The following is a 16,784-nucleotide window of genomic DNA, read 5'->3' on the forward strand; positions in this document are numbered from 1 at the left end:
GGCAGGAGAATTGCTTGAACCCAGGAGGCGGAGGTTACAGTGAGCTGAGATCACACCACTGCACTCCAGCCTGGGTGACAGAATGAGACTCTGTCTCAAAAAAAAAAAAAAGCTAAACTGTTTAGGCCATCCTTCCTTTCTGTGGCAGCCTCAGGGCTTCTTTGAAACAAAGGCAGCAAGCCAACAGGAGACAAGAAGCAGGATGATCAGGCCTGCAGCAGAGAGCACAAGGTGGATTTCTCCCAAAGAGATAGTGGCAAACATCTCATAGGGCCAAATCCATTTCCCAAATAAACCCTGGTGCTTGTAACCCCTTGAGCCTTGGGCCTCTAACCCAGGTAGTAGTGGACAAGCATTCTTGTCCCCCAGAATGGCTTAATGACTCTAAAATGAGCCCCACTTACCCAAAGTCAGCCAGTCGATGCTGCGCAGACTGTTTTGCTTCGGAGCGGGAGTTTCTTCTTATTGTCAGTCCCCATACAAGGAAACCAGAAAGATGTTGCCAGAAAAGAGGGTCATGATCCAGATCCCAAGAGTGGGTTCTTGGATTCTCACAGGAAAGGATTTGAGGCAAGTCACAGAGCACAGTGAAAGAAGCATGTTTGTTGGAAACTACTGTTACAGGCTATGGCATCTGCAGCAAAAGAAGGAATGCTCCCTCTTTTGTTAGTGGCTCTACTTACAAGAAACTACAAGGCCTGGTGTGGTGGCTCATGCCTGTAATTCCAGCACTTTGGGAGACCGAAGCAGGTGGATTACTTGAGGTCAGGAGTTTGAAACAAGCCTGGCCAACACGGCAAAACCCTGTCTCTTCTAAAAATACTAAATTAGCCTGGCGTGGTGGTGTGCACCTGTAATCCCAGCTACTGGGGAGGCTGAAGTGGGAAATCATTTGAACCTGGGAGGCGGGGGTTGCAGTGAGCTGAGATGGCGCCACTGCACTCCAGTCTGGGCAACAAAGCAACAGAATGAGACTGTCTCCAAAACAGAAAAAAAGAAAAAAAAAAAACCATAAGGAGCTAAATTAAATTTATAATGTGCAGATGTGCTCACTAAAGTCAGTGGCTGTCAGTGTTATCAATGACCATCAATCTTTTAAATTTTTAACCCCAGCTTGCTCATTAACATTATCTCTAAGTAAAGAGGGTTGCACTCTCAGGACATCTGGACGTTCTTCAGGCTTGGTGTGAGATGTTTTGTCTGGCCATAAATATTCTGTAATTATAAGTGGTGGTCAGCTACGGATGTGGCTATTTTCAGACCATAAGTATTAACCTTACAGGTGTCTTGTGAGTGCCTCGCTATTCACTTTAAGATGGAGTCACTCTGATCATGTCTTATTAAACAAGAGGCCTGGTAAGCAGGGCTTTCTCGAACGTAATCACTTCCTGACGGCCCCACAACTAGACACCCTCACATTGGGAATTAGATTTCCACATTCTAATTTGGGGGGGGACACAAACATTCAGACCATAGCACAGTCCAACCCTCTCAGCCACCCTACTCTGTTCCTCTCTTTCTCTGTTTTTAACAGCTTTGTTTATCTTCTGCTGGGTCCTAACCCTGTTTGATCAAGCTCCTGCTTGGGACTTCTTACCTGCCCCCTGACTAGGGCTATTAGGAGTATAGAGCACTCTACCGTTATTCCTCTTTCACACTCAGTAGCCCCGGTGGGGTCCAGAACAAGGGTTCTCATTTATTAATGTGCAGAAGAATTGGATGGGTAGTCTGTGAAGCATGTAAATTGCGGTACACCCTTCCCTCGGGTCCAGGGGTACAGCCAGCATCTGTAGCAGTGGAACTTTCTGTGAAGATGGGAATGTTCTATTCTGTGTTGTCTTAAAGAGGAGCTACTAGCCACATGTGGCAATTGAGCACTTGAAATGTGGCTAACGTGACGGAGAAACTGAATTATTCATTTTATGCATTTTGATTAATTTAAATGTAAATAGCCATGTGTGGCTGGTGACTATCATTTTGAACAGTGCAGAGCTATAGGTTTAGCAAGTATCACAACTGATTTTAATGAACAATAGTGTTTAAGACTCTAACAGGCAATCCAGGTGGCCGTTATGCTCACTTACTGGTAAATAGTAGTAGGTAATCAACAAATGTTGTTGAATGGATGAATGAATGGAGGAACTAATAACTAAATGAATGAACCAGACTATAATTTCCCTGAGATTTAAGCCTGTCTGTTCTGAAAAAGAAAAGGTGGGGGACTATTCCAAATTAAAGAGGCTAAAAAGACTTGACAACCAAATGGAATAAATTGGCATTAAAAGGATCCTTTTTCAAAAATGAGCAGAGTTCATTAAGTGAAATAAGCCAGGCACAGAAAGACAAATATTGCATTTCTCGCTCATACATGGGAGCAAAAAAGGTTGATCTCATGGAGGTAGAGAGTGAATGATAGATATCAGAGACTGAGAAGGGTGTAGGGGATAGAGGGAGAGGAAAGAAGAGAGGTTGGTGAATGGATACGAAGAGACAGAAAAAAAAACAAGTTCTAGTGTTTGATAGCACAGTAGAGTGACTATAGCTAGCACCAGTGATTTGTATATTTCAAAATAGCTAGAAGAGAAGTCTTGAAATGTTCCCAACACATAGAAATGATAAATACTAAAGATGATTACTTAAATGCCCTGACTTGATAATTACAGATTCTATGCAGTTAACAAAATATCATATATACACCATGAATATGTACAAATATTATGTATCAGTTAAAAAATTTTGGGCCAGGCATGGTGGCTCATGCCTATAATCCCAGCACTTTGGGAGGCTGAGGCGGGTAGATCACAAGGTCAAGAGATCAAGACCATCCTAGCCAACATGGTGAAGCCCCATCCCTATTAAAAATACAAAAAAATTAGTTGGGCATGGTAGCAGGCACCTGTAATCCCAGCTACTTGGGAGGCTGAGGCAGGAGAATCGCTTGAACCCAGGAGATGGAGGTTTCAGTGGGTTGTGATGTGCTATTGCACTCCAGGCTGGGCAACAGAGTAAGGTTCTGTCTCAAAAAAATAAAGGTAAAAGAGAAGAATTATAATGTTCCCAACACAAAGAAAAGTGTTTTAGGTGATGGATATCCCAATTACCCTGATTTGATAATTCCACATTGTATACAGGCATCAAAATATTACATGTACCCCAAAATATGTACAACTATTATATATCAATAAAATGTTGAATAAACACAAATATTAAAAATAACTATAATAGACATTTTGAGGACAACTGGAGAAATGTGATTATTGGCATTTTATATGATATTAGAAAAGTATTTTTAGTTTTCTTAGGTAAGATAATGTTATTATAAGGCTTTATTCTTAGGAAATACAAGCTGAAGTACTTAGGGATAAAGCATCTTACATCAACAACTTATTTTCAAGTGGCTCAGCCAAAACTGTGTGTGTGTGGTGGGTGGGCGGGGTGGGGGGAGATAGAGAGAGACAGAGAGGAGAGAAGGAGAGAGAGGACACAAAAATGGCAAAATGTTAGCAATCATTGAATCTAGCTAAGTATATTTTGGTGTTCATTGTATATATTCCTTCACCTTTTTTGTATATTTGAAATGTTTTTTTTCTTTTTTTAATTTTATTTTATATTTTTTATGATTTGTCTTTGGAAGTAAAAAACAGTATTTGAAATTTTTTTTAAAGTTGGGGAAATTTTAACCACAATGAATTGGCAAATTCTAAAATAAAGTAAAAAAAAAATTTTTTTTTTTTTTTGAGACAGGGTCTTACTCTCTCAAGAACCCACCCTGGAGTGCAGTGGTGCCATTACGGCTCACTGCAGCCAGCCTTGACCTCTTGGACTCAAGCGATCCTCTCACCTCAGCATCACTCTTAAGTAGCTGGGACCACAGGCATGCACCGCCATGTCCAGCTAATTTTTAACTTTTTTTTAGTAGAGATAGGCTCTCACTATGTTGCTCAGACTGGTCTTGAACTCCTGGGCTCAAACAATCAACCCACCTCAGCCTCCCAAAGTGCTAGGAATACAGGTGTGAGTCACTGCGCCTGGCCAAATTTTAAACTTACGGATCTTCTGACATTTGGATGCTAACCTTCCCACTCCTTCACAGACTAACACAGTGCTGAAATTATGTTACAAATTCTCTAGACCAGGTAATTGCAAACTGGCAACCTACAGATCCTATTTGGCCAGCATTAACATTTTCCTTGGCACAAATAGAGTGTTGTTTTAAATTAAGTTAGTTGTTAACATTTAAAATTCGGAGTATTTTTATTTTGATATATTATGTAGTAAAATATTTTGCATTATGATGTATTATATAGTAAAATATTTTGCATTATGATGAAATGTAAAATACTACTTTATAATAGCAAACATGTATAGATCACTTCTTATGAGACAAGCACTGTTCTAAGAGCTTCATGTATATTTAGCTCATTTACTCCTCACAACAGCACTATGGGATAAGTACTATTATTATCCTCTCTCTACAGATGGGGAAACTGATGAGCAAAGAGGTGAAGTAGCATTCCCAAAGTCTCAGAGCCACTGACTCGCAGCGCCAGGGTTGAAACCTGTCCAGTCTGCCTTCCAACCACTAAACCATATCACCACTCACAAAAGTCCTCATCCCCACTGTTTCTGGAAAAACCAGGTCTGGCAACACATTCCCATATGGCATCAATTAACCAGAGCTAGCTGAGAAATTTCATTTCCCTGAAGGCAGGGCATTTTCTCTTTCACTTGCCAGAGTTTCCACTCAGTCGACCTCTGGGACCTTTGGGGTTGTGACCTCTACTCTAGCCACAGCACAGCTGAATATGCCAAGGGGAATGGCATGTTACAGATATTTCACAGATGCCTATAAACTGCCCCAGACAAAGAGAAATGTCAGGCTGACCTCTAAGTGGACAGGAAGCCCAGTGGAAGAGAAGATTAGAAGGTACCTATGCCAGATTGTGGGTAGAAGAGTGTTTAGAATGCCAGGATAATTGTCAGCAGACAACGGAGAAAAGTTACAGGAAGCAGAAGTTACACATCCCATGGTTGGTAATATGCCCCAACAGAGGGCAGTGGGGGTCAGTGAAAATAGCATGGGCCAGCATGGCCTGGATTGCAAAGCCGATTCCATTACTTAGCAGCTGTGTGACCTTGGACAAGTTACTTACCTTCTTCGAGCTTCTGTTTCCTTGTCTCAAAAATGGGGATAAAGACACCTCCGGGATGGTGGAAGGAATTAAATGAGACAGTGTGTGAAGTCTCTTTAGCCCCTGTTAATATAGATAACTTAACTGCTTTTCTTATTAATCATTTATATTCATATTTTCCCCTAGAGCTAAGAAGCAAGAAGAAATTGGGGCACCATGGTAAGCACCAGGAGCTTATTGGAGCTTCACATTGAGAGGTCCAGGTCTTTTTTCATTTAGCCTGTAGCCCAAGCAGCCAGCAGACTTGCTCTTACAGTTTGTATATTTATCAGCTTTTTTCCAAACCAGAGATGCTGAACAGAGTAAGGGGAAAACAGAGTTGAGAAGGATTTTTGAGCAAAGAGTTTTAGTGAAAATTTAAATAAAATAGTCAAAAAGCCAGCAATAGTCTAAATGGTTAACAGTTCCTTCATTCAGCAAGCACTGAGTACTCACAAAGGTCCAGGCCCTATGCCAGATGCTTGGGACTTCGATGCCTGCAAAACCAGACATGACCACTGTCCTCCCAGCCCGCCTTCTGGTGGTAGCTGATTAAATGATACCACACCCATATTCCAGAATGTTACACTGCCATTATAAAGAAAGTTTGCAAAGAATAACTAATAAAACAATCTAGTCTCAAAAAGCAGGATGAGAAGTCGTATTCATAGTGTTATCTGTATGATATATATCACCTGTAATCCACAACTCAAAAATAACCATTGTTAACAGTGTAGTCCATTATATTCAGTTCTTTTTTTCCTATTCTAAACACATCTACTCCAAATATATAATAAACTATTGGAAAATTGTAAAAAGTAATTATAGTTGTTATTTCTGGATTGCGGGGTTGTGATTTTCTACACATTTCAAGGTTTCTATAAAAAGCAGGCATAAACAGGAAATATGTCTATTAAAACACAGTCACAGACATGCATAGAGCTTCTCCTCAGTATCCATTTGTTTTCTTTCCCCTGTCCTTGGTGTCTCCAGGGGAAAGCACGCAGGCCCTCACCAGGGCAGCACAGGCATTGTGAGGGGTGCTTCAACCGCCACTGCTACATTCCTGTGGAACCCAACATCTCCTGCCTGGTAATAAACTGCCACCTGCTCTGTGGTGCCACCTTCCACATGTGCAAAGAGGCAGAGCACCAGCTTCTCTGCCCATTAGAGCAGGTTCCCTGCCTCAACTCCAAATATGGCTGCCCCCTTTCCATGTCCCGCCACAAGCTGGCCAAGCACCTGCAGGTGTGCCCCGCCAGTGTGGTCTGCTGCTCCATGGAGTGGAACCGCTGGCCAAACGTGGACTCTGAAACCACCCTTCATGAGAACATCATGAAAGAAAACCCCAACGAGGAGTGTTTGGACACAGCCCTGGCCCTGCAGGACCAGAAGGTCCTCTTCAGATCCTTGAAAATGGTGGAACTTTTCCCAGAAACTAGAGAGGCCACTGAGGAGGAGCCAACTATGAATGGTGAAACCAGTGTGGAGGACATGGGAGGGGCAGTGGGTGGATCGGATGTCGGTTTGGTACCACATGATTTGTCAGCAACTAATGAGGAGATGGCAGAGCTAAGTCAAGAAGAACGGGAGATGCTAGCCAAAACCAAAGAAGGGATGGACCTGGACAAGTTTGGCCAGTGGGAAAATATTTTCAGTAAAGAGCATGCAGCCTCTGCTTTAACAAATTCATCAGTGAGCTGTGAGAGCAAGAACAAGAATGGCCCAGAGAAAGAACAGATTTCCAGTGGCAATAACATGGTAGAAGGAGAGGGCATTCCCCAAAAGGAAGAACCACAGGAGAATCAGAAGCAGCAGGACATTCATAAAGCCGTGGAAACCACAGGGCTTGCCCCTTGGCAGGATGGTGTTCTGGAAAGACTGAAAACAGCTGTGGATGCAAAGGACTATAACATGTATCTAGTGCACAATGGGCGGATGCTGATTCACTTCGGTCAGATGTCTGCTTGTACGCCTAAGGAGAGAGACTTTGTTTATGGCAAGCTTGAGGCTCAGGAAGTTAAGACTGTGTACACCTTCAAAGTTCCTGTGAGCTACTGCGGAAAGCGAGCTCGACTTGGAGATGCCATGTTGAGTTGTAAGCCCAGTGAACACAAGGCAGTGGATACTTCAGATCTGGGGATCACTGTGGAGGATCTGCCCAAATCAGATCTCATCAAGACCACCCTCCAGTGTGCTTTGGAAAGAGAACTCAAAGGCCACGTCATCTCTGAATCCAGAAGCATTGATGGACTGTTCATGGATTTTGCCACACAAACATACAACTTTGAGCCAGAACAGTTTTCCTCTGGGACAGTGCTGGCTGACCTAGCCCCTGCCACCCCAGGGGGACTCCATGTGGAGCTCCACAGTGAGTGTGTAACCAGGAGACACAACAAAAGCAGCTCTGCCTTCACTTTCACTTGCAACAAATTCTTCAGGAGGGATGAGTTCCCCCTGCACTTCAAGAATGTCCACACAGACATTCAGTCGTGTCTCAATGGCTGGTTCCAGCATCGATGCCCTCTTGCCTACTTGGGATGTACATTTGTTCAAAACCATTTCCGTCCCCCAGGGCAAAAGGCAAAAGTAATCTATAGTCAGGAGCTCAAGACCTTTGCCATTAAGCCAGAGGTTGCTCCAGAGCTGAGTGAGGGAAGGAAGAACAACCATCTTTTGGGCCATGGAGGAAAAAGCCAGAATTCTCTAACCAGCCTGCCCCTGGAGATTTTGCAGTACATTGCTGGGTTCTTGGACAGCGTCAGCCTGGCCCAACTCTCCCAGGTGTCTGTGCTGATGAGGAATATCTGTGCCACTTTGTTACAAGAGAGAGGGATGGTCCTCTTGCAATGGAAGAAGAAGAGGTGTTCCCATGGAGGCTTCTCCTGGAGAGTCCACAGAGAGGTGAGTAAACATTTTTGTAGTAATTGGTTCATTCAACAATTTTTTGTTTCATTTTTTAGAGACAGATTCTCTCTCTGTTGCCAGGCAAAAGTGCAGTGGCTCAATCGTAGCTTACCACAGCCTCAAACTTCTGGGCTCAAGTGATCCTCTTGCCTCAGTCTTCCAAGTAGCTGCGACTACAGATGTGCATTACCACATCCAACTAATATTTATTTATTTATAGTTTTGAGATGAAGTCTCGCTCTTGTCACCCAAGCTGGAATGCAGCGGCACTATCTCAGCTCACTGCTACCTCAACCTCCTGGGTACAAGCAATTCTCTCACTTCAGACTCCTGAGTAGCTGGGATTACAGGGGCGTGCTACCACAACCAGCTAATTTTTTGTATGTTTAGTAGAGATGGGGTCTCACCATGTTGGCCAGGCTGGTCTCGAATTCCTAACCTCAGGTGATCCTCTCGCCTTGGCCTACCAAAGTGCTGGGATTACAGGTGTGAGCCACCATGCCCAGTCACATCTGACTAATTTTTAAATTGAGATGAGGTCTCACTGTATTGTGCAGGCTGGTTTTGAACTACTCAACTCCTGACCTCAAGTGATCTTCCCATTTTGGCCTCCCAAAGTGCTGAAATTACATGTGTGAGCCACTGCACCTGGCCTTAACAAATATTTTTCATGAGTTGTTTGTTTGTTTGTTTGTTTTGAGACGGAGTTTCACTCTTGTTGCCCAGGCTGGAGTGCAATGGCGCCATCTCAGCTCACTGCAACCTCCACCTCCTAGGTTCAAGCGATTCTCCTGTCTCAGCTTCCCAAGTAACTGGGATTACAGGCATGCGCCACCATGCCAGGCTATTCCTGTATTTTTAGTAGAGACAGGGTTTCTCCACATTGGTCAGGCTGGTCTCAAACTCCCGACCTCAGGTGATCCTCCTGCCTCGGCCTCCCAAAGTGCTGGGATTACACTCATGAGCCACTGGGCCCAGCCTTAAGGAACTTTTTATGTGCCAAGCACAGTACTAGGCACTGGGACAATTGCTGAGAATAAGACTGACTCAAGGAGGTCAGTCTAGTAGAAAAGACAGACTTATAAACACGTAAATAGCAATGCAGAGGATAGAGCCTGTTCGTCTGTATATGCGTGCTGAACATCTTCTGTTTGCTCACAAGATCCATTCTCCACTCTTCTCCACCCTATCTGGTCCCCTGGGAGGCTGACCTGTACAGATTGCCTCAGCTGGGTCCCTTGCCTTCCAGCTTCCAGTGGGGCTAACCTAAATGGAGTGTGTCAGCAGGAAATGGGAGGGAGGGAAGGATGAGGTTGAAGTATCTATTCTCCTGGCTTCCCCCCTGCATGCTTTCTCTCCTTCATGACACTTTGAGCAGGCACTGTCCCTCCACTGAAGGTAGCTTTATCAGGTGGGTCTCTATACAAAATTACTCACTCTGGGATCCAACAACCTCCCTTCTTCTCCTTCAGGACCAGGGCATAACTCTCTAGGTTGCTACTCACCCTGGGTACTGTACTGTATCTCGTGGCTTTCCTATACCCTGCTCTCGTGTCTGTAAATCATTTCTTTTAAAAAAAATCCTCTTCAGATTTCCCAGTCTGAGTGTGCCACCTGTTCCCTGCTCTGAGTTTGATTGATACAGGAGGCCAATAAATCTCCTCAATCCCACACCAACTAATTTTTTAAAACAGTTTTTGCCTTTGATAAAGGCATTTTGAAATTCTAAATGAATTGGCCCATTGATTTCCCGTGATTCAAATGCTAATTTAATTGTTCAAAAAACACTCTGTTGTATAAATCAAAGAACCGTTCCCTTCAGAAATACCTTGTTCCTTGTCCCCAATGGGTCATGTTTGTTTAACTGTATTATAACTTCTACCAGCTTGTACCATGCTGAAGTGAGGCTCCTAATTCATCATATTCCAGTACCTGTAGCATCCTTTCTCATGGTAAACATGTTGGTAATATGAACCATGAATTTATGATGCCCATTTAGGCCAATAATTCCATAATCTCACTGTTGAATTTCTTCCTAATATGTGGTGTTTGCAAGTTGGCATTGGGGAGTTATAGTTGTTTACATCTATTTTTATTGATTATGTCTAAAATATTTGGTATGTTTTCCATTATTTATTCCTGAGCAGTCTTCCTCAAAAAGTAATTACAAGACTCTCTCTCTCGTATACGTGCCTGTATTTAAGTGTTAAATAAACACTGATTGCCAACCAAGCACATATTAGGAAGAAACATGATTGCAGACTGACACACTGCCTTCACGAAGAGTATTGTCTAAAACCACCTAAAATCAGATGTAAATAATTTAATTTAGAGACTAGAAATCGCATTAATTTTTGGCTCCAATTTGTCTCCAATTCAATGATGGTTGACCACTCTCAGATATTCTTTGGGACAAGCTAATTTCCTTGCAGAAAGAAAGAAAGAAAATTAGTTGGGGCTAAAGTATACTCACATTAGAATGGGTTTTGTTTTTGTTTTTGTTGTTTTATGGTTTTTATTTTTGTTTTTGTTTTTGTTTTAGATTGAGTGTCACTCTGTCGCCCAGGCTGGAGTGCAGTGGCTCGATTTCAGCTCACTGCAACCAGGAGAATCTCCTGGGTTCCAGTGATTCTCCTGCCTTGGCCTCCCAAGTAGCTGGGATTACAGGCACCTGCCACCATGCCTAGCTATTTTTTTGTATTTTCAGTAGAGATGGGGTTTTACCATGTTGGCCAGGCTGGTCTTGAACTCCTGACCTCGAGATCCGCCCACCTTGGCCTCCCAAATGCTGGGATTGCAGGCATGAGCCACCGTGCCCCGCCTAGAAGGGATTTTTAAAGTAAAAAGGGAAACAGTTCTAAGAGCTCAAAAAAAAAAAAAAAAAAAAACACCACGTTTCCTATATAGGAACAATGACAAGAAACTGTAGGTGAAGTAGTCAGATTGAAAGAGTATTAGGTTATGCCTACTCACATAGCCAGACTTGAAAAACTTTGCCATCACATCCCAGGTGGAAAGACCAAAGGATATTTTAGAAATTATAGAAGTCTCCTATGGGGCTCCCATTCTAGTGAGACTCTTATGACTTAGGATACTTTAATTTCAAGCAATAGAAAATCAACCTAAAGTGGCATAAATAATAAAGGGAATTTATTGGCCTATGTAACTAAAAAGTTCAAAGGTAATGACTTCGGTAAGGCTTGATCTAACAGCTCAAAAAACTGCTCCCAAATGACATTTTTTTCTGTTTCTTACCTCTACTTCCTCTGTAATGGCTACATTGTAAGATAGTTCTCCCTGGTGGTTCCTGGTGATTGCTGGTAGCTCCTAGGACTTCAACTTCCCAGTTCAAGTACAGAAGGAAAAAGAGAACCTGCTTTCTGATATCTTCAACAAAAGTTCTGAAATAAGAGTTGCATTGGTACTAATTGTCCTGAGTTGAACTGCATCAACTCTAAAATTAATCACTTGCTGGTAGAGGAGCAAGGGAGAGTGTGTGGTCAATATGCTGCTTGGTGTTAACCATTCTCGCACCTACAGAGCTGATTAGGAAGGTTATTGGTTGGAAAGGGGAACTAGGAATTGAATGTGGAAAAGGAGCTACCAAATGTCTGCGGGAGCCACTAAACACTCTGGAGTCTAAGAATAGGAAGAACGGAAGGGTATTTCCTTATAGGGCTCAAATAAAGCCAGCTGAAGGGTAATGCCCCTATATTCACCTTTGAACTTCTATCTTTCTCAACAGATCTGGCAGTTCAGCAGCCTTTTCTCCAAAATCAAGAGCTGGGAGTTTAATGAAGTCACCTCCATGTCTGAGCACCTGAAGTCTTGTCCTTTCAACATTGTAGAGCACAAAACTGACCCGATTCTTTTGACCAGCATGTGTGAGCCACGTGAGCAGGCCCGAGAGAGCTTAGTCTCCACCTTCAGAGTCAGACCACGAGGAAGATACGTCTCCTAAAAATTTAGATGTCACCCAATGCACCATTCTTGGATCTCTTCTCAGAGTTCCTGAAGTAGGACAGAGTGTGGTTTTGAGGACTCCCTTCTGTAAACTGCCTATTTGCTTATCAGGGTGTATTGGAATATGCAATGTCCTTCAAAACCTCAACACAAGGCCTAAGAATTCCCTAAGCCATGGCCTGTACCATAGTGCCATATTGATGAATTGTTTCCTTTTCTTTTCTCTTTCTTTCTAAAATAGATTGGTCTGAGAAGAAAGTAAGTAATTTGAGGCCATTTAGAAGATGGACCCAATTTCTTAAGAGATGAGAGAGCCACAAAATTCCATAACCAGTACAGGCCTGTGCTTTTACATGAACTTTTTAGCTTACAAAGCACTTTCAAATTTGTGGGACAGTAAATGCAGGATGGGACTAAGGTGCAGAGAGTTACTCCCCAGAGAACACAGGGTGAAGGGAACACAGCTTGAAGGCTCTGGAGCTGTGTCTATTTTGACAGTCAAGTCCGGGGCTCGTTTTAGTCATCCTACTGCCTCTAAGCCAGAGAGGCACAGCCTGACATAAGAGAGCCCCTGGCTGAGCATGGCAGCCTCAAAGACACCACAGGCCAAAACATGAGAGGCAGAAATGAGGTCGCAGAGTCTGTTGTTAGAATCTTGGCAACATACAGCAGGAAAGCCTTGAGAAATGGGGAGTCCAAAGGAGACACCACATTTATGGAGAACCTTAGGACAAAAAGGCACAAGCCTACTTTGTAACATCTTAATGATGACTTAGGAGTCAATATTTTTTTTCTTCTGAAAATTATGTTCTAAGTCTGAGTTAGGCAGAACATAGGCATGGCCCCAGGGCACCCTGTGCTGTCTGAAATGACCTCAATACACTAATGCCAACCTCAGCGTCATGCCAGAATGCACAGGGTAGCCCAGGGAGACCATGCCTTTGGCAAAGTCCAGCCAAGGCCCACTGTATTTCCTATGGCACCAGTCACCAGCTCCTAGACCCCACTTGGGTACCTACTGGGGTCTTGGAGAGAAAGACGTGAACATAATGGCTCCCTGAAATTACTCCTACCCGTCCATATTGCTGGCCATGCATTCAGTCTGACAAAAATGGATGATACTGCTGTTTTTGGTATCAAACAGTGAATATTCATAAGAACAAAAGTAAAAGATAAAAAGACACAATAGAAACTGGCATCCCCCAAAGCAGGACTTCTTAGCCTTAGAACTATTGACATTTTGAACTGGAAATTATTTGTTTTAAGGGACTGTTCTGTGCACTACAGGACACTTGCCAGCATCCTTGGCCTATCCATGAAATACCAGTAGCACCCGCACAGAGGCGACAACCAAAAATGTCACCACACATTGCTGAACGTCGGGGAGCAAAATGGCTCCTGGTTGAAAATCCCTAAAGGATGTCATACTAGTGACAGTAAGTTAGGATATGCTTATTTTTTAGAACAGCAAAATCTTATCTCCCTTAGCTATCCACAGTAGTTATGATTTCATGCAGCTCTTTATGAAATTGAAATATTTATTTTAGACACATAGTGATTTTAAGCTGGGAACCAGATGGAGATGATGATTTGTTTGGTATGGCTTCATGTCCTTCAGCCACATGCAAGAATGTATCCTTTCCGCTCTCTTTGGTTATACCTGAAGCTTGGAAAGTTGAGTTATTGGCCCTGTGTTTATATCTCTCTCACTGTAATTGGTGTCATTTTCCCAGCAGTCCTAGCAATTTCTCAAGCAAGTGAGAAATAGGAAAGGAAAAGGACAGGCATTGTTGGGAAGCACAGAATAAAGAATTTCGCCAATAAAAGGAGTCTAGTAAATCTGGGTGCTTGTTATTGTGTGGGTTCTCTCTAAACATGGTTCAGAGCTGGTGTACATGAAGTAGGTAACACCTCTGTAAAGAGTCGAGAAGGCAGTAGAGCAAGTCCCAGACCAGAAACATGCTCATCTTTTCATTGTAATGTGCCACTTGGTACTATTTGGTAATGTCACTCTATTTTTCCTAATCCCATCCTTTGGTTTATATTTCTTATTTGTATATAAGGCACCATTTTCTAACAATATGATGAGGGTATGACCTAAGGTTTTATTCCATGAAGATAAGTAACTGGAAACCACCTAACACTGCAGTGGGAGGGAAGGAAGAGAGTTGTCCAGGTGGCAGTTCCGAGGAAAAAGGCTCCTAAAATCCACTCTGGGTTTGTGATTTTAATAGAAAAAGAAAGGGAAACTATGGAACAGTGGAGATGAAAATCAGGGGCTATTATGAACGGAAGAGAAACAAGGTGCTACATTCAGAAAGGAAGAGGGCAGAGGGCTTTCCCTTCCCAAACCAGGTGGGTGCGGGCAGCCTCGGTTCAGGAGAGTGGCACTGCGCACAACTGCTTTGTAAGTTGCACACTTCCAGCCATACTCTCCCCCTCCAGTTGCTGCCTTCAGAGCTGTATTGAAGCACGAGCTTCAATAAGATAAGGACACTTCATAGTGAGAGGGCAGTGGCACCAAAGCCTTTCAGGTGACTGTGGATTAGATAGAAATGATTTGTGAGAGGAAACTGGAATGAACAGCATGAACTGTGAGTGTTATCTGATAGACAAGAGAGCTAGATGTGGCTTCAGAGTTAGAAGCAGCTGAGGGGAGCAAAGAGGGACTGTGTACACAGGAAGGGGAGATGTCTATGGGCAGAACCCTTGGTGGGTATCATTGCCAAGAAAGGCAGTCCACAGTAGAGATCAGCAGAATATGGAGACTGAGGTCTGTAGCACTGGGCCAGAGAGGACCTTGCTGCCTTTATAGCATAAGGGTCTGGAAAAGAAGTTTCTGTTTTACAACAAAAGGAAAATTGAAAAGCAAGGTGGAACTTGAAGACGTGTCATGAAAATCACTAAAAGTCTGATTTATGTGTGGTGTCAAATTAAACTGAAATGAAGAATGAGATTGAGTATATCTGTGGTGATTGACCTCCGTATACTAGAAATTTCAATGTCTCTAGAAGAGGAAATAAAAGCTGCTTTGCACTCTGAAAGGCTAACTGGGTGACTCTTGTGAGTTAGGTCTAGAGAGAGATGTGTGATTCACAGGCATAGAAGTTGTCACTGAAACCAGGTGTGTGTCATGAAGAAAGACCAGTGCACAAGCCTGAGATGCAGTGCCAAGCTTGTCCAACCCGCCTTATTGTGTTATTGTCCTGTTTTGTTTTGTTTTAGGCTTTTAGCAGCCTGAAGCCATGGTTTTCAGTTTCTGTCTCTAGAAAAAGAGGGATAAGTGGAAAAGAGGGATGAGGAAGGGGCTTTACTGACCCAACCAAAAACAGAAACTATGAACCCATGGCTGTATTCTCTCCCTTAGACACCCCTGCTGGGCAGCTCACCAACTCTATGAAGCCCTGGAGCAACTAACTATGGGTCTTAGCAACTCATCCTAGCTCCTCCTTGATCCCAATGCCTTCTCCATCTTTTGTTTTTTGAGACAAGGTCTCACTCTGTCACCCAGGCTGGAGTGCAGTGGTACGATCACAGCTCACTGAAGCCTTGACTTTTACTTCCCAGGCTCAGGTGATTCTCCCACCTCTGACCACTGAGTAGCTGGGACTGTAGGGCCATACCACCATGCCCAGGTAATTTTTTGTAGAGACAAAGTTCCACCATGTTGCTAGGCTAGACTAGAACTCTTGGGCTCAAGAGATCCACCTGCCTTGGCCTCCCAAAGTGCTGGAATTACAGGCGTAAGCCACCATGCCTGGCCACCTTCTCCATCTTTGAAAGCTAGACCCAGCTTTGATGCTGGTAACAGCACAGTCCTCTGTGTCCTACTAACCAGAGATCTACACCAAATCTGACTTTATTTTGATATTGCCCTAGGACCTCTTACATCTGACCTTGCTGAGGCTGTACTCACAATAGCCTGGGGCTGGGCTAAACGTACTGGCATTCTCCCTCATCCCCATATTGTGCTTGGTGCTTCACTTTTTGCCCACTACTGGCTGTCCACATGTCCTCACCTCTTTTCCTGTTGGCTTCAGGCCTAGAGCCCTCAGAAGCTTGTGTGCATTCTCTGTCCACTCTCTTTCCTGGCCATTGATTTCAATTATTCAGTTACAAGGAAGCCTGAACTTTCTTGTGCATGGGTCATTGTCTCTGGCTCCAAATCCTATTAAACCTCACCTAAGTTTATTTTCCTTTACCTTTACTCTTTTCTATTGGCCAAACCTCCCTTTTCCTTTTTCCTATCCCCTAATTCATATGTCTTCTTCCAGAGTGGTCATTACATCCCTAAAAGAGTGTGGTCATCACCCCCTGGTAGAAGGTGGCTGGGCTTCCACTACTGCTGAAGCCAATAGAAGCTGAACTGCCTTGATAGGCATACCTAGGATACTACCCGGCCCTTCTTATCTCACTTACTGCCATTCCTCAGGCTGATCTGTTTTGGACTGAGTTTCAAGTGCAGCCTAAGTAGGCCAGACACAGTGGTTTATGCCTGTAATCCCAGCACTTTGGGAGGCTAAGGCGGGCTATCACCTGAGGTCAGGAGTTTGAGACCAGCCCGGCCAACATGGGAAAACCCCATCTCTACTAAAAATACAAAAATTACCCAGGCGTGGTGGCAAGCACCTGTACTTCCAGCTACTCGGGAGGCTGAGGCACAAGAATTGCTTGAACCCGGGAGGTGGAGGCTGCAGTGAGCTGAGATGGTGCCACTGCACTCCAGCCGGGGTGACAGAACAA

At 43.6% G+C, this 16,784-nt stretch overlaps 1 protein-coding gene across 5 annotated transcripts in view; it reads left to right on the forward strand.

Annotated features, from left to right (window-relative positions):
• Window positions 1–14,997, forward strand: part of FBXO40 (F-box protein 40) — a 35,995-nt gene extending 20,998 nt beyond the window's left edge. For 3 of the 5 annotated variants that reach the window (XM_012438797.3, XM_012438794.3, XM_012438796.3), the window contains 3 exons: window positions 5,319–5,351; window positions 6,165–8,075; window positions 11,824–14,997. In XM_012438797.3, the coding sequence (XP_012294220.1) occupies window positions 5,349–5,351; window positions 6,165–8,075; window positions 11,824–12,039 (2,130 nt within the window). In that variant the 5' untranslated portion in view covers window positions 5,319–5,348 and the 3' untranslated portion in view covers window positions 12,040–14,997. Of the gene's footprint in view, window positions 1–3,476; window positions 4,640–5,318; window positions 5,352–6,164; window positions 8,076–11,823 lie in introns of those variants that run through there. The other 2 variants (XM_012438795.3, XM_064374687.1) reach the window with 2 other exon arrangements.
• Window positions 14,998–16,784: the final 1,787 nt, after the last annotated feature.

This window comes from Aotus nancymaae, unplaced genomic scaffold (genome assembly GCF_030222135.1).
Source record: "Aotus nancymaae isolate 86718 unplaced genomic scaffold, 86718_ANA_hifiasm-v0.15.2.pri h1tg000011l, whole genome shotgun sequence".
Lineage (NCBI taxonomy): Eukaryota > Metazoa > Chordata > Mammalia > Primates > Aotidae > Aotus > Aotus nancymaae.